The sequence below is a fragment of the Chelmon rostratus genome, chromosome 13 (assembly GCF_017976325.1).
Source record: "Chelmon rostratus isolate fCheRos1 chromosome 13, fCheRos1.pri, whole genome shotgun sequence".
NCBI lineage: Eukaryota > Metazoa > Chordata > Actinopteri > Chaetodontiformes > Chaetodontidae > Chelmon > Chelmon rostratus.
Window position 1 is genome coordinate 2346456 of NC_055670.1, and position 22974 is coordinate 2369429.

General features: G+C 40.1%; 1 protein-coding gene across 1 annotated transcript in view; it reads right to left on the reverse strand.

Moving 5' to 3' along the window:
- man1a2 (mannosidase, alpha, class 1A, member 2) overlaps window positions 1–22522 on the reverse strand; it is a 131899-nt gene extending 109377 nt beyond the window's left edge. Inside the window, exons 1-2 of the mRNA XM_041951161.1 lie at window positions 22318–22522; window positions 20209–20718 (exon numbers count right to left, since the gene is read on the reverse strand). Of these exons, the coding sequence (XP_041807095.1) occupies window positions 20209–20522 (314 nt within the window). The 5' untranslated portion in view covers window positions 20523–20718; window positions 22318–22522. The remainder of the gene's footprint in view (window positions 1–20208; window positions 20719–22317) is intronic.
- Window positions 22523–22974: the final 452 nt, after the last annotated feature.

Here is a 22974-nt window from a genome sequence, read left to right on the forward strand (position 1 = left end):
GGGACAAAGAATGGGCTACAAGAGGAAGAGAGGCAGAAAAAGACTGATTAGCATGCATCAGCCATCCATTTTCTATAACTACTCATCCTGTTCAGCGTCAGCTGGGGCTGCGGCATTTCCCAGCATGCACTGAGAAAGCGACGGGGTAAAGCAAGGCCATTCCAACAGTCTATGACAAGTGCGTGTGCAAGATATGTGGAAGATAGTGAAGATAGAGAACTGAGACAGCAATACAAAGCCGATGATGAGAAACGAACATGCAAGACAAACAGGGAAGGGGCAGACGTTTTAAACTAATTATGCTTCACACAACAGAATGTGCATCCATTTTATAATTCTATCATGACTCTGAATGTGGGGCCAACAGAGACCAAAATAAACAGCTTCCGAGTTATGCAACATTGCCCTGGAAACAACTCATAAATATTCAAATCACAACTCAGCGTGTCTGATTTTAATTGACAGAAAACGTATTTTGCAAGACCAATTACTGTGTATGTGCTAGTGCGAATGAATGCAAACATTTGTAAGAAAGTTTCAAATGTGCTGTATTCACTTTGTGGGGATTTCATGTTTACATGTAGTATGTGTGTGTATTGCACTTCCCAGTTAGTGATACAGTTGTGAGTGAACGTGTGTGTGTGTGTGTGTGTGTGTGAGATACAGCCACTCAGTGTAGAACGTGTGTGCATGCATATTTGTGTCTTCTATTTTAAAGTCTGTGATGAGGTTTCTGTGTGCTACTGACTGCAATCTTACAATCTGTGTGCGTGTGTGTCTACACCCAGGGGGTGACATGTCTTCTCTGTACCTCTGTGAGTGAGTGTGCCCTCAGCAACATGCATTTAAATGTGATATTTAGATGGGGCCGATGTTGGATGACTGGCTAATGTATATAAGTGTTCACATGTCTGCTGACGAGAGAAATGAGGAGGTTGAACTGACACCATCATCTCGAATGGTGCTGATGTGTTACACACATGTGTGGGTTCCAAACATTACCCATACACTGTACATAATTCTGGTAAAAAAACCCATTCCCACACTAGCATGCATTAGTCTTCTACACCTTTTTCTCTCTCCCTGTACGTGGCCCTCCTCCTCCACTCCTGTCTTTAATCTCAAGTCACTCTTCTCTCTTCCTCCGAACCACTATCATACTCAGTCTAGCATCACCAAGGATTTCCTTTGAGTCTCATATAATGTCAAACATGCAATTAAGAGCATATCAACAGCCACCTGACTCAATTACCCTGACAGAGACAAGCAGGGGCCGCAGCTTTCGAGCAACCTGGTGACCACACCGAGCCTCACCTACATCTATCTTCTCATGTCCCACTGTTAACCTTACCATTGCCTCGGGGGGCAGGCCCCCTGAGAGAAACAAGATATTTCATTTTTGTTATTTACCAAATTTATGTGCCCTTGTAACATTTCAGCTCAGTGTGAGAGTCTTCACTGTGTCTTGCTGTCATTTATGATCACACTAGTTTCTCTTCTCTGCTTTCTGTTTCACCAAGGGTGGGGCTTAGTCCCTCCAACACACACACACACACAGGTGAGACAGGTGAAGTGAAGATAACATTACTCAAGTTGATGACAGCTCTTAACATTACTGTAAGTACAGTAAGAGCTTCCCAACAAGAGTTTTTTTTTTTTTTTTTGGAATTCACTTTTTATTGCCTTTCAAATAATGAACATCACACAGAACAAAGATGTTATGAACAGAAAAGAAAGCAATAACAACAACAAAACTAACAAAACCAATGTTCAAATAATAGCAACAACCAGGACAAGTATTATTAAACACATAGCTGCTGCTCACATATCATATAATAAGTATGACCATCCCTAACATACACTGATAGAACATTACTGGGCAAACATCATCATCATGATATCACTATCATTCAGGTATGTAACATGCCTAAAAAGATCGGCAAGAATCGTCCATCACATTGTCTCACATACATTCACATGTAGTAGCAACATCATTTATCACTATCAGGCAATGATCATAGTCATAATAATATGACATAAAATGCTGGCCATCTCTCTCAAAGCATGATGATAAAATCGTATATATAAAAGCACAGGCAGCTTCTCTCTGTAGCCAATGAATACTGTATTCACGTAAGGGCATCATATTTTCTCTTCTTCAGTTTTAAAATCAATTGTTTAGCAATGGCTATTTTGGTCATTTTCCCCAACACCTCATTAAAAGGGATGCTATTTTGTGTTTTCCAGTGCCTGAGCACAATCCTACAACCTGTGGTAAGGGCCAGTCTAGAGTGTGCTGAGCCAATAATCCCACCCCCTCTGTTATTATATCAGACATGCAAAGTGCAGGGCTCTGTAGCATCTCTTTTCAAGTACTTTGTTGAGGAGTGGTGTTATATTTTCCCACAAATTCCAAATCATTTGGCGTAATTTAGCAATGTAATCCATCTCAAAGATGGACAGCCGTCAACCCCAAACATCTGAAATTCAGGCCAAAATATCTGCATTTTATTTATCAAACCAACCCTAAATCTGGCAACAGGGGTGAGGATGCTAAAAAAATCATTCCACTCATCCTACATTTCTGCCATTGTTACCAGAACAAAAGTCACTGAATGAAGTTGTAATATTGCTGCTATAAGGTTCATGAATCCCAATAACAAAATTCCCGCTGTGTATTTCATGATATTGCATTGTAAAGTCAACGAGAAGTGTATTCACCGTACCGCTGTAAAGTTGGTAAAGACTTGTTTCAGTAATTAGCCTGCAGTGCCTTCCACATATAGACTTTACTTGGGCAGGCTGCCAAGGTATATTAAAGTGTATTTGGCGACCCATTTTAGCATTTAAAAAAAAAAAATTATCCATCCAACAGACCATTTGGCCCTGATTAACTCACTTTACTCCTCCTGTATCTGTTCCATCATAAGAAGGATGTATTGAAAATTGCACATGCACTGCAGAGAAGCACAGAGAGAGAGACGTTTCCTGGTATAACCTCCCTCCTGCAAATACAATGCTTTTGGTGCAACCTCTCCGGTTTAATGTCGGCCCACTTATGCCGTTGTTTTGTAAAAGGTTGCCAGTACACCCAGTTGATGCCGATGTCATTCGGTACCACGCCTCCTCCAAACACAACCTGCTGTTGTGAAAACAAAATCGCGGACTGAAAAAATTCAAAGTGCAAGTTGTGTTTTTTGGGTGACTAGAAAACATACTGCTGACGAAGAAAGTCAACACAGCTAACACTTACAGGAAAAAGAAGCAGAAGGCCGATCTGTGCAGTGAGAAACCAGAACTGTAGGTGTAGAGACGTGTGTGTGTGTGTGTGTGTGAGAGTGAAGCGAGGACAGCTCCACCCCACTAATTAGTTGTTTCAGTCATGTCCAGTAATTACATCCTCATTTTATCAGCCTTCCTGCATGTCATTGGAATTTCTTCTTCAGTGGCATCATGAAATCTGCTGCTCAGCAAAAGCCAGCCCCTTCCATGGCAACTGCAGAGAAGCAGCAGTTGTCCGACTGCCTGGTGGGTATGTAAGAGATTATTTTTTTTGAAGCTGTGGAAACACAGGGCTCTGGGGAGAGCAGCACAGGCAAGATGCCATGTAACCATGGCAACGCACGCACACACACACACACACACACACACACACACACACACACACACACACACACACACACACACACACACACACACACACACACACACACACACACACACACACACACACACACACAGGTCATAAATAGCAAGTCAAGTCATTTATGCGAGGGAATAAGACTGCTGGCCTATTAGTGACAACACAGTATTTGAACGTAGTTGTACTACAACTGCAGGGGAAATACAAACACTCTCGTCTTTCAGACAAGATCTGAGTTACCAGGCAAAGGGTTACACTTCTACAGTATTTTAAGCAAATCAATTTTCACCTTGGCAACAGAGATTATACATAGGAAATGTGAACTATTCTAATCCACAGCAACATGACTGCTAAAACACAGAATTATATGAGATAAACAAGAATCAAAAAAGAGTTGAGGACGCTGTTCCAGAGTCTGATAGTATTCAAGAGCACAGCGTTAAAGCACAGCATTGATGTTACAATCATGTATACTTTTCCAACGCCGTTCTCTGTGGTTACTTTAGGGGTCAATTGATAGTGGATTTTTAAAAGTCGATATAATAATGATAGTTTGGAGCAGGAAAAAGGTGAAAGCCTATTAATAACACACACACACGCACATACATATACACAAGGGCGGCTAAAATTGGCCAAAAATGGCGTTCAAATATTCCTTATAAAAAAAAGGTTTCCTTTTTTAATATCTATTTTTGTGCATTATGTCCATAAGAGGGAAACCCAAATACAACAAAGGACATACAACCTGTGTATTGTTTCAACTTAAATGTCTTATAAAAGATCCACATACCTATACATCACAAATGAACAAATAAAGTAATGTCCTATACTGTGTTGTTGAATTCTGCGCTTGTTCCAGTTTGACCTACAGTTCATCTTCAATCAATGAAAGTGACAATGTGTGCAGTTTCGCAGGTCCACACACGCTGGAAGACTTCAGTGTTCCAGACAAATAAAAGGAATTCCAGTCACAGCAGCCACAAAAAGGATTGCAATGTAATCCATCTGGGATTGCACTGTCACTGCGCACCACCAATGTACATGCACTCAGTGTCTCCAATTGCTATTGTAAGTGTCTGTGTCATTATGGAAAAGATCCCTGCAGAAAAACCTTTTTGTTAAAGACTAAGATTCATTTTGCTTAGCCAGAAAGAGCTCTTATACTGCTCTGGTGAAAAAAAAGTAATCTTATCATCATAAAACACACTTCATTCAAGAGTGGCAAAAAGAAAATAAAACTCACCAAATCCTTCTCGGTTGATCTTTTCACTGCTCCAACAATCATCACCAACCCTGGTTTGGTTAAAATTTACTTTTTTCCCCACATCCAACCATTTTTACTGCACATTATGAACGTAGAGATTTAAATATGTTGGATTTCAAAAAAATTTTCTGCCACAGCAGTGCTGCTTTTTTTCCCCCCACAACTGGATATTAAATTTCACAATTGGAATGTAATGATTTTTTAAAATGTGAACAACTCATATTAAATAATGCTATATTTTAATTGTAAAACAAAATCTATACATGGGCAAAGGGTGATAATAACTGATAATAACTATATTATTACTGTATACTACTTGTCAAGTAACATTTGAGTCTGAGATCATAAGGGCAATCACAAAACTGACACTAACAATTTCTTTCCTGTTAAAATTAAACACACTGATGAGAAACTTCTCAAGGCGAGACTACTAGTCTCGTCTCATCACTAGACTCGCTGCAGACACAGTGCAGCTGACAGAATGAGGGGATATTAAGCAGTAAAATAATAGCTGTTTCTGGGTGAATAAATGTTAATGTTACTTCTAAAAGGCAAGCTAAAAAAAGGGCAACAAAAAAGCTGAACTTTCAAGTTTCATCAGGAGTCATTAACAATTGCATTGCATTGAGGTAAAATGCAAATACAAATTAGTGAAAGATACTGTTGGATCCCAACAACAAAAACCCTTGTACATGACTGATTTTACTTACTGACAATTTATCTAGCCATTTTACAGGTGTTAGCTGATAAAGTCAATTAGGAAATGGCCTAATAGCCTTTTGTTAAAAAATAAAACTAGCTTAACACTTAACACAATCCATGTCATGCTGTCAAAACATGAGCCTTAGTGAAGCACATGGAATAACATGTTGTTGTCTGAAGGTTCACAGAGGCTTGTGTACAAGAGCCATCGCCTCTGCTGTCATGCATTTTCATGACAAACCCATGAATAACTACACTAACTATTGATCTCTGAAAGATCATCAGAGTGTGTGAACAAACAAGATAATTCCTTGCAGTTACCTTCTTTACTGTAGCACTACTCTCAAAGAACGACATTATCAGCTGAAACATCCAGGGACACCTCTGTGCATTCCCACTCAAGATTGCCCAGATTAGATTATCGACAGGCTGACTAATTTACATTGACTAAATATGACAACGTGCACATTTAATAAACTGGCCCTGCAAACAATGATTAGCTATACAACGTGACTGGCTATGATTAATGTCCATAATAAATGCCCACCTGTCAATCACTGCTACACACAGCAGGATGATGATTAAGCCTGAGACTGCCACACAGCATTCAACATAAATGAAACTTAAATTCCATTCTACAACCCTCTGACAGAAACAAAACAAAAACATTCTAGTCAACTTGTTAAGAAACATATATCTTATCTGGGACAAAAGAACATAAGGAGGTGAAACTAATTCTGCTAATACAGAAAACTAATGCATAACAGAGTGTAGGTCCTGGAAAGCAGAAGTGCAAAAAGCTGTACTCTACATAGTCTTAATGCAGGGTAAATGCACGGCTACACTGCCAGTGTTTGCAACCTACTCAGGACAAGTACATGAAGATGGCTTCAATAAAGGTTATCCCTGTGCATGGGTAACTCAAGGCAAGAATCTCTTTTTCCTGTGATGGGTCTACAGAGTCCATCTCTGACACGTGAGCACAGAGTGTTTGCTTCTTGTCAAGGAAGAGCTCTCACGGGAACAGTCCCCGAGTTCAAAGTGATGTTGGACAAGTCTGCCTCCTGCTAGCCCATAAACACATCAAGTGGAGAGAAGAGGCCCATGTTGGAGGTTGGTAAGGCAGCAGAGTTTTTGTTTCTTGTGTGGTCTCTTCAATATGAACTACAAGACAGCTTCCATGTCCATTTTCCCATGACCCACTTGGACAGCTGCCTTGCTGTATGTGTAGCAGCTCTCCTAAGCTTAACTGCGGTTGTGTAATAGCATCCTCTCTCTCTTAATTCTTTCAGTTCACTCTGTGCCCCAACAACCTCCTTCCAATAACTACAAAGTCATGGTGACAAACACACACACCCCTTTTTCTCAAATATATTCATAGCTTCTCCTGTTTCTCCTCTTCTTGCTCTTAGCTGTCTCATCCATCTTTGAATTATCCTTGCACCCCTTCCTCCTTTTTCTTTTCCTAATTATTCGTCCAAAACTCATTCCTCCCACATGTCAAGTGCTGTTTATATCAGTTGAAGATCAGTTACTTTGCTGTTATGGCTGCATCTCCGTCCAAATACTGTCAAAGTACTTTACTTAAATCAAACCCCAAATGTGAACAATGCCAAGCTGAACTTCTTGCCATGAAAACATACACTACAAACATATACTACAGCACATAATCCTCAGTATCTTTGATGGAGAAAAGTGTTTCATGAACACTTCTCATGCAGAGGAGAGATGTCCTTATTCTCTTTTCCTTCATCATTTCTGTGTACCTCTCTTCTCTCACATATGTGCACAAACATATACTGTACATAATCCATCCATTTTTCACAATGTATGCCTCAGGTGAACACCTTAGCCCTGGTAGCACTTGGCCTGTTCCAATGTCCACATCTAGCCCTTCTGACCTATATCATGGATGGCTGACTAATGTCTTCATCACAAACATCCTCTCCTAGAGCTAGGACAGCCTGGCCATAAAACAAATAAGCACTAAGTCTGGTTGGTTGCTGCCCAGCTGGATAAGGTTTTTCCAGCTGTGGAAAAGAGTGTGATGATGGAGCGGTTCTATCACCAAAACTTTAGAGAGGAACATCCTTAAAAATGTTCCCATTTTCCCATTTTTACCCTGACAAAACCAATGCACAAGAGCAATTTTGTCAACAATAAAGGACAATTTCTTGACACAATATCAAGTGCCAGTATCATATCGTGGCACTCAACACTTTAACTCCCATTGGCCCTGTTCTATTTTATCACCATCATGCAGGCATTCCTGCAGATCTTTTGCCTCAAAAGGTTTCCCAAGAGTGATGACATTGAGAGAAAAATATCAGGAGAAGAACAGAGATCCCATTTCCAATCCCCAGGCCAATCATAAATCCAACAGCTGGTGTGTTACAGCTCTGTTACAAGGCACGTTTATTATCAGGCCTGTATGACTCTAATACAGCTTGTGTGGTTGTACTAGTAGAGAAGGGGGCCTGAATTTGCCTGTTCGGAAAGGTTTATTTGAAATTAAAACCTCAGAAACCTGAGGGCCAATTCTTTATTCGGCGTTGAGCAATCTCACGTTGATCCCTTTGCTTTAACTGACTGGGGAGCCATTGTGGAGCAAGGCTGCAGCTCCAGCATTTGGCTGAGAGGGGACTGGTTTGCTTTGTAGTTACCTATGGTCACATCAACCCTGAGGATCGAGAACCTCTCTCATTCTGTCTTTTTCTGCCTCTCTCTCATTCTCTTTTCAGTGTCTTGTTGTTGATTTGGGCAGCATCTCTTCTTGTCCTTTCGACACTAAAAAGCTACTGTCCTGCACTCATGCAAACCCATTCAAACAAGTGGCTTTGAAGAGGTCCTGCTGCACTCCAGAGAAATGGCCAATGGGAGACAGAGTGAGGCACACTCCTAATAGGCACTACTGATTTGTTTCACACATGCACACACTCACTTTGAGGCTAGCACCAAAAATGAGACTTGATCGTACTGTGTTCACTCGTTTATTATGTCTATGAACTTGTTATGTCAAAAATAACAAATCACTAGTTTCAGCTTTACTCCTGGACACCGTAGTCCTTCATTTCCTTATCTCTTCTGTTCTGCTTTCTATTCATGCACTCATTAATTATCCCCACCTCCCTCTTTCCTGCACTTCTTTCCCACAGGTTATGGGGTAATCAGTGGCCAGAAATGGTGCATCAGTTCAGCCTCGAGGGATGCAGTGATTATTGGGAATGCTGGCTTTAGGCTCGTCACCGATCAATAGTCTGGATTTGTTCATCAACTATTTTTACATGTAGTTCCCACGCAAGAGAATGAGTAAAAGCCACTACTTTTGACTGATGTCAAGGTGATATCCATGCAGTTTATTTCCTCTATACTAGTAGCAATTCATTTTTAAAGAAACTTTACCACAAGCAGCGATTCATTACGACTCACACTCTATTCTGTTACACCTTGCAAAATCTGCAATAACCTTCAGAATTCTGACACTCATTTTTTTGGTTTGTTTTATTTCAGCAGAAAATACAATACTCTTTGAAGTAAACTGCTATATTACTGCTCATGAAGTTAGTTTGTCATTCGAAAATATTAATTAATAGAAAATAAAATTATATTTACTGTGCATGTGCTGCTCTCTCCTGGCACACAATGTCACGCAATGTGTGTATTTTTAGTGTTGACTCTTTTGGGGTTGCTGTAGCTGGTCAGTGTGCAGAATTTAAGCTGCAGAGGTGAAGTAAAATGGACTGATATAATCACGATTAACAGACTAAGCGCTGGTTTTATATATATATATAGCTAAAGATTGATAAAGATATAGATACAGAGACATACATACAAGTACATATAAACCAAACAGGGCCTTCAAATGATAGCTGGTCGCCAAAGTGACTGGTGAGCTCATTTTAACCCCGAAAAAGGCTGTAGCTGCCCAAACACATTGCTAAACTAATTAAAACTGATTCTCCTTCCGGTTCCTGTTTTTTTGTTGTTAAGGTTTTGTCTTTTTTTTTGTTTCTTTACACCTGTGTGAAAGTGAGAAATGGTAAATTTCCTCTGCAACTACTCTGTCCTCTAACAGGGTTAAAAGTCTTGTTCTGGCAAGCTGGACCTGTGTGAGGTCTCAGGTTCTGTGTTATATATTTTCTATGTTTTGTGTGCATGAGGTCTCTTTCTCCAATGACAAATATATTCTATTATTTATATATTTATATATTGGGTATACTTCAGAAAATCCGGTTTATGATAAATCATTGCCATGGCCCAAAACAAAGGCTGATAACAACAACTGCCTGACACCTGTCACCTTGATGACATCATCACATCCTTACTTGTAGAAAAGTCTTGGTATTTTGAAACTTTTTCAATACTCATTCTATTGTGATACCCGAGTTTAGGTCAAGATATCAAAATTATGTTTTTTTAATGTCTCACTTTGCAGAGAAGAAAAAGTTCCTTTTTGTTTTCATTTATGACCAAAAGTCAAACTTCAGAAATGCATTCATGATAAAAGCAGCCTTGATTCAATCCATACGCAGGCTTTTGTGAACACTTCCAATTGGTGATTTCACTGACTTGTTCCTCCTGTTTACTTAACAGAGGCTGATCAGTGTGAAACCAGAAACTGGACCCTTTGGAATAAAAATAGAATCAAAATCTATACTGTACAGCCCCTGAAATGTAAGCAGGAGTAAAAACCCTGGTTCACAGACCAGACACAAAGACATACCCTCTCTCACACTCTTTCTCACACTCTCTCTCACACACACACGGCCAATCTGAGAGGCTGCAGCTGTGTCCTACAGAGAACAACACTACGATCGCATAAAAACACAGAAACAAAACAAAAGAAAGACATGAAATGAGACACAAAGAGCAGATCTGATAAAAAGCAGCAGTGTGAATGAGGAGATTATGCTTGATGGAAGTCCACTCCTCATTCTGCAGGCTGTTCGCTCTCATACCGACTGTACTAGATGAAATCTCCTGACAACAGACAAATTAATTAGGATCAGTCTTGAGTGAAATTACTATGAGCATGGATCTGAAAGATGAATTTATACTGATATCTGATTATGCATGTAGTGAAATCTATTCTGAAATCATCCGAACACAGAGTTTAAATGGGCATAGTAATAAGGTCTGGTAGAATTCCATAAAGGCCTTGAAGTAACAGTGTTTTGTTTTTCATTTTTATAAATATTCTTTAAACTCAGCAATGTCTTAAAATTTCTCTTCTCATGCACTACAGTTGTATAGAAATCTGCTGTGCACTTGATTTGTTGAAGGTTTTGTTCAAGTTTTTCAAAACATTAAAGGATTTGCCCAACAATTCGCACCTACAGATGTTTGCATATCAAGCCTACTTAACCTACAGTGAAATAAATGTATTAAATAGCATTTAAGTTGTAATCATTATATTTTTTGCTCTTTTAATAAGAAGTGCTCAAGCCCTCTTTCTTTCGACAGAAAGAAGTAGCTCAACAGGTGTGAGCAACCACCTTTCAGGCTTCACAAAGGTGAGGAAAGTCACTTACGCTAGTTTTATTCTGTTGAAACAAGTAGTGACACCAATGACACACTGGTTTTATCATCACACAGCCTGCAGCATTTCAATACCTGCACGCTCAGTGTTCCACCATTTGTCCCCGCTTCATTGGATTTGAGCAAACCTTGTTGTGTATGTTCAGGAGAGCCACAGGATGCCTACAGTTATTCTTGTAGCTTGTGAACATGTAATCAAACTAAAGGTAAGACTGGGATGCCGAAACCGGCACTCTGAGGGTGGCCTGTGTGTGTGTGTGTGTGTGTGTGTGTGTGTGTGTGTGTGTGTGTGTGTGTGTGTGTGTGTGTGTGTGTGTGTGTGAGTGTTTGAGTGTTTGAGTGTGAGTGGGCGCCGTCACCCTTCATCTGCATTCCTCTGAGACAGAGAGGAGAAAGTATATGTCCCTTTGATAAAAAGATGTATGGACACTGAGATGTTATTTTCTGTGATATGAGTTGATGTTATAGGTTAATAGAAATACTTAAGAAGTGTTAGGTCAAAAATAAGGATTTCCCATCAAAAAACTTGCAATATCGACTCCAGATAATTTCTTCTGGCTTCCCATCCCTCTCAGCTTCTGAACAGTGCCTTGAACCTTATTTTAATGTTTAGTCTTAAAGATTTCATCCACTTGTTCTTTTGTGTTTCCACTAATTAATGTATCTGATTAAGATATCATGCTTGATCTGGTCTAACGGTCCTCATTCACAAATTTGGTGTGTTACTGCATTCGGGACTTCAATCATCCAATCCCTTTTTCATTAATTGCACATTGCTGTGTTCTTTGCATTTATTCATGGTAGTATTTAGCCTATTAATAGTCATTTGTTTGTTTTTGTTGTAGGCCTGTATGTGTAGTTAGTTATTAGTTATTGTGTGTACTTTTTAGTAATAAATCTTTAATTTATAAAGATGAACCTGGTCATGGGAGTTTGCGTATGAGGCATTACAGTCACTGTACATATGTCAAGAACGCCGTAGCACCTTCAGATTGAGACTAAATGAATGAATTGGCTGTCAACTTTTCCCCCAAGGTGAATTTATTTGAAGCTACAGTCATTTGATATAAATACAATTTCTGACAGCTGGAAGTGACTGTAAATCTGCTAATTCCTCTTAGCAAAATTAAGTTAATAGTTATAACAATTTAATATTGTTTTACGTAAAATATGAAACACATTTAACTACACTTCAGACAGGGGACATGAGGGCAATCAGCAGATCAAACCCACTTAATTCATCATCAAAACAGATGAAAACAGCCTTGGACAAATACAAATGTATGGGGGCATCACGTCCAAAATGCAGGGCACCATGGCCAAAACCAATGATGCGGTAACAGTTAGCGATAACTACATATTTCTGAAGACAAAACACAATTAGGAGTGAGCGTAATGAAAAACAGCTTATTAAAAGTGCAACCTGAATGACTGACTTTTCTATGAAATGCTGTCTGACAGGCTTGCATTTTTAAGTCGCATAGGGATTCCCTTGCACTATATGCAGACATCCAGGAGGGCATATTTCTTTGTAAGAACAATGCATGCTTTATGAACATGCAGTTTAAATTGAATGTGTCTATAACTTTCATATTACCATTCTTCAGCATTGGGCCGAACATCATCCCTTTGCTGTGATATAATCCCGATATACCACATACATAAACCGCTCTTGCTTAATCAACATAATGAACACAAGTCAGAAACTACTGCAGTGAACATTGTTGAGTTAAAAAATGCTAAAAAATACTACACCGTGCAAAGTCCTTGTTGCAGCTGAACATTTAGAGTACTCTGCCAGACACTTGGGCAAGCAACCAGACTTCATTTGGAAGGCCCATACTATTCAAAACTCTAGCTGGCAGGTAAAACAGGAAAAAAAGGACAGGGCATTTCATAATTTCCAGGCCAATGGGAAACACATTTCTTTCATGTCCTGCCCAATGAGCTACAGAGAAAATGCGGGTATGGAGATGGTCCTCGCAACTGTGCAAATCAGGCCTAGCAGCATTTACATGCTGTGTTAAGGCCAAAGTATGATGTTGTTAATCTATTTTTTGGGAAGCAGCAGGTACCTTTGGATTTTTGGAGTAAAATTGCACCACTATGATAGTACTAGCAGTTGTTATAAAAGCACTCGTGGTGATAGGACAGAGTTAAAATTGCAGTGATGTTTTCCTTTAAAACCCCATTTTAGGTTCACAAAAAAAACATGTAGCAAAAGCTTGATACAGTACTTTGAGCCATAGCCTGGCTTTAGATGTCAGAGTGAGTTCAACAGTGGTGATGGACAAGTAAAGAGCCTCTTTTATTTAGGTTAGGTACATTCACTCCTCCGTGTGTTCAGAACAACCAGTATTAAATATCTATAGTCCTGATAAATCTACAATCCAGTACAGATGGTTTCATGAGCCCTCTGCATCGACTGCAGCGCCTTGGTTTCAGGTTGAGCTAGCTTGACAGGGTGTGTGCTTGCGTGTTTGATGTGTGATAGGCATGGTAAGGCAAGGTGCATGTAGTCCTTTATCAACGCAGAGGACAATAGAACACATAGAGAAATACGCACACCAGAGACAAGCACACCCAGACCTAGATTTACATCGCAGCTGACAGGCGAATGAAGCATGAAGACGCACAAATGATATCTTAGATCGCACTAAATATGATAAATAAGTGCACCTTGATGTTGGCCCATGCCTTAAATATGATCTGTGGGGCTCTGATGCTGATTTATGGCCATACCAGAGCACAAAAGCAAATCTATGGCCCTGCAACCCTAACAATAACTGGCAAGGCAATAAGTGGTGAAACCTGGTTACTTGCAGTCACAGCATTTAACTCCATTATAAGAGGAATGCAGTGTGAAAAGGTTGCACTTGTACATTTTCCTCTACCTCTGGTTGTATGTGAAAATTACATGGCTGACTTGAAGAATGCCTCTCATAAGAGTTGAAATAAAAAAAAAAGCAAAGAACACCATAGTGCACACACTTAACACATGACTCACCACAGCACACAACTGAACTCCTTCTACTGGTAGTATGGTATAAATGCTACAGAAGCAGATATTGTGCTATACCACTTGATGTACCAGCAGCATGGATGCACAGAAACTGTAGAGGTACATTGATATCATGGCTCTAAGTGTCATCAGCAATGGTTCCACTTGTCTCTTCTGATGGTGCTTCACACTTTCAAAAATGTTCACTCACAGTGATGTCAAATTCTCTACTAAAGCAAAAGTGCCATCAGCTTTTATAAAAAAAACCGTTTTAACTTTTTTCCAGTATCAAATGCCAAGCTGCTTAAAGCAAGTTTTCTCAAATTGGTCATCTAATAGCATGAGGTCTGGACTTCCTGGGTCTACGTAGCCAGCAGCATGTAGGCTGAACTGATACAATGTCAGGGGTTAAGACATGTGGGTAAAGACAGAGTGACACCTTTGAACAAAAGTTTTGAGTGGAATAATTGAAAGCTTCAGGGAAGACGGGACTAGACAGTCTTCACAAATTGTTCTCGCAAACCTTCCAGACACAGGAGTCTCCATCAGCATCTTATTATTTTTCAGACAGTATTTCATAACAGAACACGGGAAGGAGCAGAGAGGTAACTATTACACATTGCATGAGCAACTCATTCTCGTGTAGTTGCCCTCGCAAGCTCACTCAGCTCATGACCTGATTTACTGGACCATGGGGCCAAAAAATCATTCAGAAAACAGTAAGTGAGAATGACACAGAAAAATATGCTACACGTGTGAAAAGGCAACTGGACAAGGTCCAGACCTGAATCCACAGACACTGTCTGGAGTTTACTTGAGAAAACTGCTTGAGTGTCTCTGATATATATTCATGGCAGGTAGCCTCTACTGCATCTCTGTTCCTCTCATTAGGCACCTTAAAGCTTCCATTTTGAAGCTGTTTTTTTTTTAGTCTTGATTTTAACTCAAGTGTCGTCTCACGTGAGGCAGTTGCTTTTGGTAAATGAAAAGAACCAAATAATTAAGTGATGAAAACCATTTCTTAATTGAATTTACTTAACTGCTATAAGGCGATAAATACATTTACTGTGATATAAAACTACTCATACCGTGATAGAGGATTTTGGCAATATCATCCACCAGTAGCTGCAATTAGTGCAACTTAAAATTAGTATCAATTATTATTACTTACAATTAGTCTGACAATAAATCAATTGTTTGATCAATTGTTAAGTCTATTAAATGTCATTACCATATCTCATCACGTTTTCTCACAGCTAAAGGTGATGTCTGCAATTAGCTTTGTTGTCTATCCTGCAGTCCAACATCCAAAGATAAAGATAAGACACAGAGAATCCGGTAAATCCTCATATTAGAGCAGCTCAACTAGTGATTGGCATTTCTGCTTGAAGAATCACTGAAACTATTTATCTAATTAATTGATTATTTCATCTGCAGGTATATGCATGCAGAATCACATAAAATAATTCATACAGTGATGCAGGTAGGACATGCACTTAAAGGGCTATGCACATATGCATAGAACTGGAGTTACATCCAGTAAATACTGTTTTCCTTGCTATAATGTTGACTCCGATACCATGAAGAAGCAGAAGGTAACATTATGAACAATACACATCAATTTCTCTATTGTTGGCTGCAAGAAAGATCACAAATGTCTAATCTCTAATCTACGCTCACCATCTGATGGCGTGGAGACCTAGTGGATTAATTTGATGGAAAAGCCCCCACAACAACAACGACTGGACTATATACTACTATATACCAATCATTTTACTTCAGACTGCTTTGAGGGCCAATAAGAAGCAGGATTCACATCAAAACTGCTTCAAAGCTCAAGGATGGATCAATACCAACTTTAAATTCAGAATCTGTAAGTTTTGCTATTTTTCTGTTGCTTTACTGTTTATTCTGCTGGCTAGCCTGTTAAATTTGCCATTAGCAAGTTCCACAGCTAATGGGGCTAGCAGCATCTATTGCAGACCTACATGCTGGAGCAGCATTGGCATATTTAATATTGAGGGACAGTCGGGAGAAAATGTGTGAACATTAAGCCTCATTTGAAGCCAATTAAATAATAACCAGAGCAGTAGGCTGGATGTGGGAAACTGTTTTTCATATTGCCTTTTGTGTCATCTCACAGAGCCAGACCTAACATTGTCTCCACACTTTATACTGCTACACAAGCTCAAATGATTTTGTTGTTACAAGCCCTGTCTGTGTGCCTGTTGATACAATACATACATGTACTTGATAGACATGCACCATGGTACACTGACTATTGTACTTATATAATGTGTAATGTCAGTGGGTTGATCCCTGGCCTTACAGTCTACATGTCTTAGGCAAGACACTGAGCCGAAATGACTCCCAATAGCTGTGCCATCTGTGTTTGAGGGTGTGTGTGTGTGTGTGAGACTGTTATCGCTCCTGATGAGCATGTGACATCTTGCATGGAAGCCTCTGCCACCAGTATATGAATGTGAGTGACAATGGCTGAATCCTGGCTTTTGTTTTAAAGCACTTTGAGTGGTCAGTAAGACTAGAAAATCACTATATGCAGTCAATTTACCATTTCCCATGATATATTTTAGGTTTTCTGCCAAATAAATGCTGTTGAGATGCCTAATCCTATCTTTACACTTACCAATTAACCTACATTATGGGACACGTAACTGCTTCTACTGGTACGTGGGCTTATACGTCATTTTTATGCGTCATTTTTATTCCTATTTTAAGATAAGTCTGTTTTTTAATCATGTTTTCTTTTTTAAGATATGTTCCTTTTAAATTGCTTAGAGTGAAAAGAGGTACAATCATTTTTTGAGTATCCCATTTATTATAGAAATACTGTAATAAATAAATAAATAAATAAAAATACTGTCATCGCAAAAACACAAAAAAAAATACTGTGATATAAATTTTAAGTCATATTGTCCACCCCAAACTCACAGTATGTTGAGGTTGACAGAGCATTCCACTCAGGTCACTTCTTGTGCTCAAGCCATCCACAGGTGTTTGATTTCAATCCACCATGTAAGTGATCAACTATAGAATCCTGGCTCCTGATTCTCATAGTAATCATGCAGCCAAGGTGTGCCTATGTACACATTCATTATACACACAGCAGAAATGCTTACAGTTTGTCCTCAATGTTGCTGAAAACAAAACACCAATAAAAGAAACATTTGGTCAACTACAAAATGAGAATATAGGACAATACTACCAAAGGTCACAGGCTACATGTATGAAAAGCCCTTTAACCGTATTATCAGGCGTTCAAAATGATATCAATATCTCAGAAATTTAATAGAACAGATGGGTAACCCCATAGCAAATATAATGATAACTTTTGCTCTCTCTACGACTATTAACAGGCTGAGCTTGTGAACAGATAACTGGTTCTGTGGGGTTTTCTGTGGGCAAATAAAGTAAAGGTGAAATTATTATGAGCCTGCCTGTGCTCCTGAGGGTCTCTTTAAATGCTAGCGTGCCTCATTTTCCAGGGGCTGTTTGAACCCTGCTCCTCTGGAGCACACAATGATGATTTTAAGAACAGCTGAGGCAGCCATACCAAAAAGCAAATTGAACACATTTCCATAAGCTGCTATAAGCAGAGGAAAAAATTGAAACATAGCACATCACATGAATGCTTACGTAAGGTTAAATTCACAGGGAGCATTTTGAGACTATAAATTTGCATAAAAATAATTTAAAGAGATCTCAAATGGTATTATTCTGCCTTTTCAAAACCTTAAATTGTCATCCCTGGGACATCTCAGTGAGTGGCCTCTCCTTTTTTCTCATGCTAACAAGCAAACTTGGGCCTATAACTTTTAATTCCAATTAAATATGGACTGAGATATTTTTAATGTCTTGTTGCCTTCCTAAAACTCGAACATGCTCATAATTGTCATTATACTATTGTAATAGAGCCATACTAATTTATTTTTGCCTCTGAAGGCTTACATGATACCCATTTCATAAATTCCAATGAGGTGAGATTTGGCTACATGCAATTAAAATTACAGAAGGCTGAAAGCTGAAAAGGGGCAATAAAATGAGTCAGATCCAGTCCATTTAGCATTATCCCATTAATGACAGATGAAGAAATACCCTCTGTTATCTGTTGCTGCACTGAGGTGCATCTCTGTGCCAAAACATATTGATACATTATTTAAACAAATTTGGATGCATTAGCCAAGCAGCTCAGTTCAATGTGATAAAGAAACGGTCTGGGATTTATTGAAAACAGAGACAGAGATCATGTGAAACATTTGAACATTTCAGCATCACACTAACACCAAAGGTGCCCAGCCACGCAACTGAGTCACCTTTTGCTTAAAATGCTCCTGTATCCCATCACTGAGTCCCACCTCATCCCTACTATAAACTGCCACCTCTGGAAAAGCATGAACATCTCCAAGCCTCCCACCTTTATGCTTCAAAAAACCCTTGTGGTTCAAACTATGACACACAGCACCACTTGAGCCCAGTACTGTCTGCTCCTTCCGAGTCACTGGACAACAATAATTACGTTATTTCCAGCAGGCAGAATCCCAAGCTCTAGAAGGCTTTCAGGAAGGAAAAATGAAAAGGCTCCACAGGGAACGAGAAGGCAACACTCAGTGGCCCCCACTGCGAAACTGTATGAGAAATTGCTTTTAACACCTTGCCCAGCACTCGGTAAAACTAATGACCTCCTACACCAGCATGGAGGAGACCTTTCCTATAAAATTATCCTTTCCACCCACTGCTTGGCATTTTGCGTATTTTATTTCAACCAAGTCCATTGTCATCACAAAACAATACATATGTAAGTGCAGCATGATTCATATATGTAAGAGTATGTCAATCAAATGATACTGTATAAATAACGAGGAAGAAAATACAATTTTTTTTAAATTATTTAGCATGTATGTGGAGAACTACTTATAAATACACAGAGGCTCCAAAACCCACAAGCCCCACCCTCAAAATGCAATTTATCAGAAAATGTAAAAACTGCATTCTTATTTTGGTGCTAAATGTTATTGTTCAACAGAGCAACTCAACAGCTGAAACAGTTCAGTTCAGAAACAAATAATCTCAATAAAACTAAACAAACACTTCTTGATTTCCAAATATGAGGCTACCATTTTGTTAGAGCATCCCGCAATTTAAAGCTTTGTGGCTTTTACATTACTAAATAGCCTCCAGTACTGATTTACTGGCTTACAGTTAGTAATTAAAAATGTATTGCAATGTAAATAAGATAGAATTTCTTTTAACGTAATTTGAGTCAGTTGGGAACAGCATTTGGGAACTGGGCATGAAACTTGTGGAGCACAGTGGATTTAAAATAGCACAAGACACTTAGAGCAGCCAAATATGAATTTGATTTCGGAGAGGGAAAAGAGAGTCAAAACGATGGCTGGCAACCAGCCAAAGAGGCTGGACAAAACAAATGACAAATGTAAAGGCTGCAGCCAAACTTTACCAGCATTTGGCTCATGGCAAGCAGTAATTTCCAAGCCTGTTTAAGCAGTTACTAAAGCTTTTCAAACAGCCTGTGTGTTCTAGCTCATCAAGTTCAACCATGTCTGCCCGTGGGACAGTACGATAACACGGTGGCCAAGGTGATAAAATTTCTGTTGAACAAGAACTTAAACCATTACACCCAATGGAGAGACAAAGGGTGAGAGTGTTCAGAGCAACCCCAGCTGCACAAAAGGATGAGGAGAAAAAAAGAAGGAAGAAGGGACAGCTGTGCTGATGTGTATCTAGACGATCAGGGGAGTGCATATCATTTCACAAACTCCGCCAACACCCCTGGGTGTCACAACAGACAAAGAAGTGATGAGTTTCAGTACACCTGCTTTCATGACCTAGAGGAAACATCTGCGTGTGACATAGCTTGGCTAAAGAACCCAAAATAAGCCTAGTAATTAGTTAAGAAACCTTGCTGCAAAGGTTTCTTTTCTTAATCATTCATAAGACTAAAACAACCTCCTGAAGATGTGATAGGGAACTTTGTGTCACACACCGCATGTAAAAATACACTTCTGCTGTTGGACTTACCTGTGTCTGTGCTCGTCATGTCCTCCCTGTCCATGTATGATCACCTGTCCTGAGGCGTGCTTCCCCTCTTTCGGAGAGTCAATGTGAGGGATGAGCACATCCTCCAAGCCCAGGTCAAAGCGCTTGTGCTTGGAATTGTCCGGGAGGAAGAAGAAGGCCCCGAAACATAAGGTGATGAAGGCACTGAGAATGAGGAGGAGGATGAACTTCTCGGAGAGCCTCAATGTAGCCCTGTGGTGCGGAAAAGAGGAGGCACCCGGCGACAGAGTGGGTATCCTGCGGCCCGACAGTGGCAGGAGAGCCGGTGTCGTCATGTTTTGACTGTTGAAATGAACTTAGCTTGGGGAGGAGTAAGGAGGGTGGGGTGGGTTTACAAGTGCCACAGGTGTTGTTGTAGCAGGTGGTCAACTTTATTATCTCATTCCTGCATTGATCAGTCCAGGAACCAAAAAGGGCAGAGGTCCCTCAGTGAAGGAGAGACTGGTCAGCAGAAAAATGGTCATGACGACTCTGAAAAAAAAGGATATCACAGGCAAACAGTTAGTTTTGTAAACAGAGCTGGAGAGCTACCACTAAGACGTAGGCCCCTTTTACAGCGTAGTTACCAGACTTGCCACTTTAGAAAAATCTGATCTTTTCCTCTCTTAATTTTAACCACCCTACCTCAACATAGTCAGTGTTTTCTGTGTTTTGTGAGGATAGCAGAGCTGATACACTTTATATTTTTCCTTTAGTTGTAATTTCTCTACCTTCGCAGCATGTCTCAGAGCCACTACTATCAGTTTGTCAAGCACTCTCTGGCGGCCTTGGATTGATAACAGTGCTGAATTATGATCGAATACGTGGTGACACCTCCAGAAACTGGGATGTTGCATATCAAGTGATGAAGCTTAAAGATTACATTTTCTTAACAATCCTCTCGCATGCTATAGTGAATTTAACAACATGCCATATCCAAAATAAATGTCTCAGCATCTCTCTCTCTCACACACACACACACTTACACACACAAAACATTTAATCCTTTGTGCATGAGAAAAATGACAAACATATTTTCCAGAGGCTTAAGATATCAAGAGGCTGTGCAAGATCTGTGAGACCATCACCAAACAACTGCCCTCTGCACACACTGGCATCTCTGCCACGACCAACACTGCAGAATGAACCCTAGCCCTCTTCTTTGCTGCTTTATTGTGTTGCAGTGCCGTAAGGCTTACTATCAGACATATATCGTGATAAAATGACACACAATGAGAGAGATGAAGAGCAAGATCAGCCCACATGCAACTCATCTTGCCATTCGTATGCATCGGAGGCGACTGGAATGACAATTCACAGTTGTGTGGTGACCCTTTGCAAGAGGGGCAGGACATGCAAGCTAAATACAAGGCATGCACGTATCCTGTGCTGTATCACATCTGAACTTCAGTCCCCCCGGCAAACACAAATGTGGCTTCATTTGAAAAGGCACAGGCGCCATCCCCGTGACCACATATGCAGAAAGAAGACGTGGAGCAAATGTTCGATTCCGCTCAGGAACTGCTCCAAGTGCTAATGTGAGGGATGGATGGAAACCAAACGAGTTGCCCCTTTAAACACTAACATAAGCAGTCGTATTAACGCCCGATGGGTCAAGCCAGCTAATGTTAACACAAACGTCTATCTGAGCCTATTCATTTTATCCAGTAGTTTTCCATCGGGTCTGCATAGAGCTACGATGTCTCGGCGTCTCCTCACAGAATACCAATTTCATTCTCTGACAGTGCCAGTCTGTGTGAGCTGATTAGCCGATACAAAATGCTAGCTAACAAGCGAATGAGCAGCTAACTTATCCAGCTAACGTTTGCTAGCAGAAAAAAAACGAACCACGGAAAATAAACTGCCACGCAATGCTCAAGAGGAAACATATATTTAAAAAAACTGAAGTATTCCGACATACGCGTTTAGGGTCGTTGACATTTTACCTGTCCGTGGGTGGTAAAGACTGGGCTTTGATACCTATAGCCTGCTGAGGTGCTAGCTATTTGGCTAGGTTGCTAACGCTAGCTATCTGGTTATCAACTGACAGAGGCAGTGTCTTGTGTAGCCGCCGCTGTGCTGCATCACCACCTTTCTCATTTGCTCGGTGAAAATCGATGCCAGTCAGGATTCCCGGTCCGCCTTTCGGAAGAAGTCGCTTGGGCAGGTGTCCTCATGTCCACGAATGTTACACTGTCGTAACCTGCTCCGGCTGAACCGTTCACTGTCAGTTCAGAGCCACATAACGGTACAGCTCCGTGGACGTTGGGGGGGATGTTGATGACTGGCTGCTCTGTCTGACTGCAGCGACGGACTGACTGAGCCGCTGCTGCCGCTAATGCTCGGCGATCCAGCATCAACTACTCAGCCTGTCCGAGTTAGGGACCGTCTGACAATCCCGTTAGGCAGAATGATTGTATCATATGGTTATTAATAAAGCGGCGTTACAAAGCCACAGCCCCAACTGTGGTGCAATGCCAGACTACGTATGATTTCACTAAATTTTCTCAAATTATATATCCCTCCTTCTCCCCATTCAATTTAGCAAAATCTCGAATATAAACTAATTTGTGAAAGTTAGGCTATTCAGCGGTGGATAAAGTACTCAGATATTTTATTTAAGTAAAATCACTGACCAATATTCTGCTTGTTTGGGCCTAAATTGCAGTCCTTTTGGATAAGAAATTGCGAACTCTTTCTGCCAGGACATGTGGTATGTGATACACATCTGAGGAAACACACAGAACA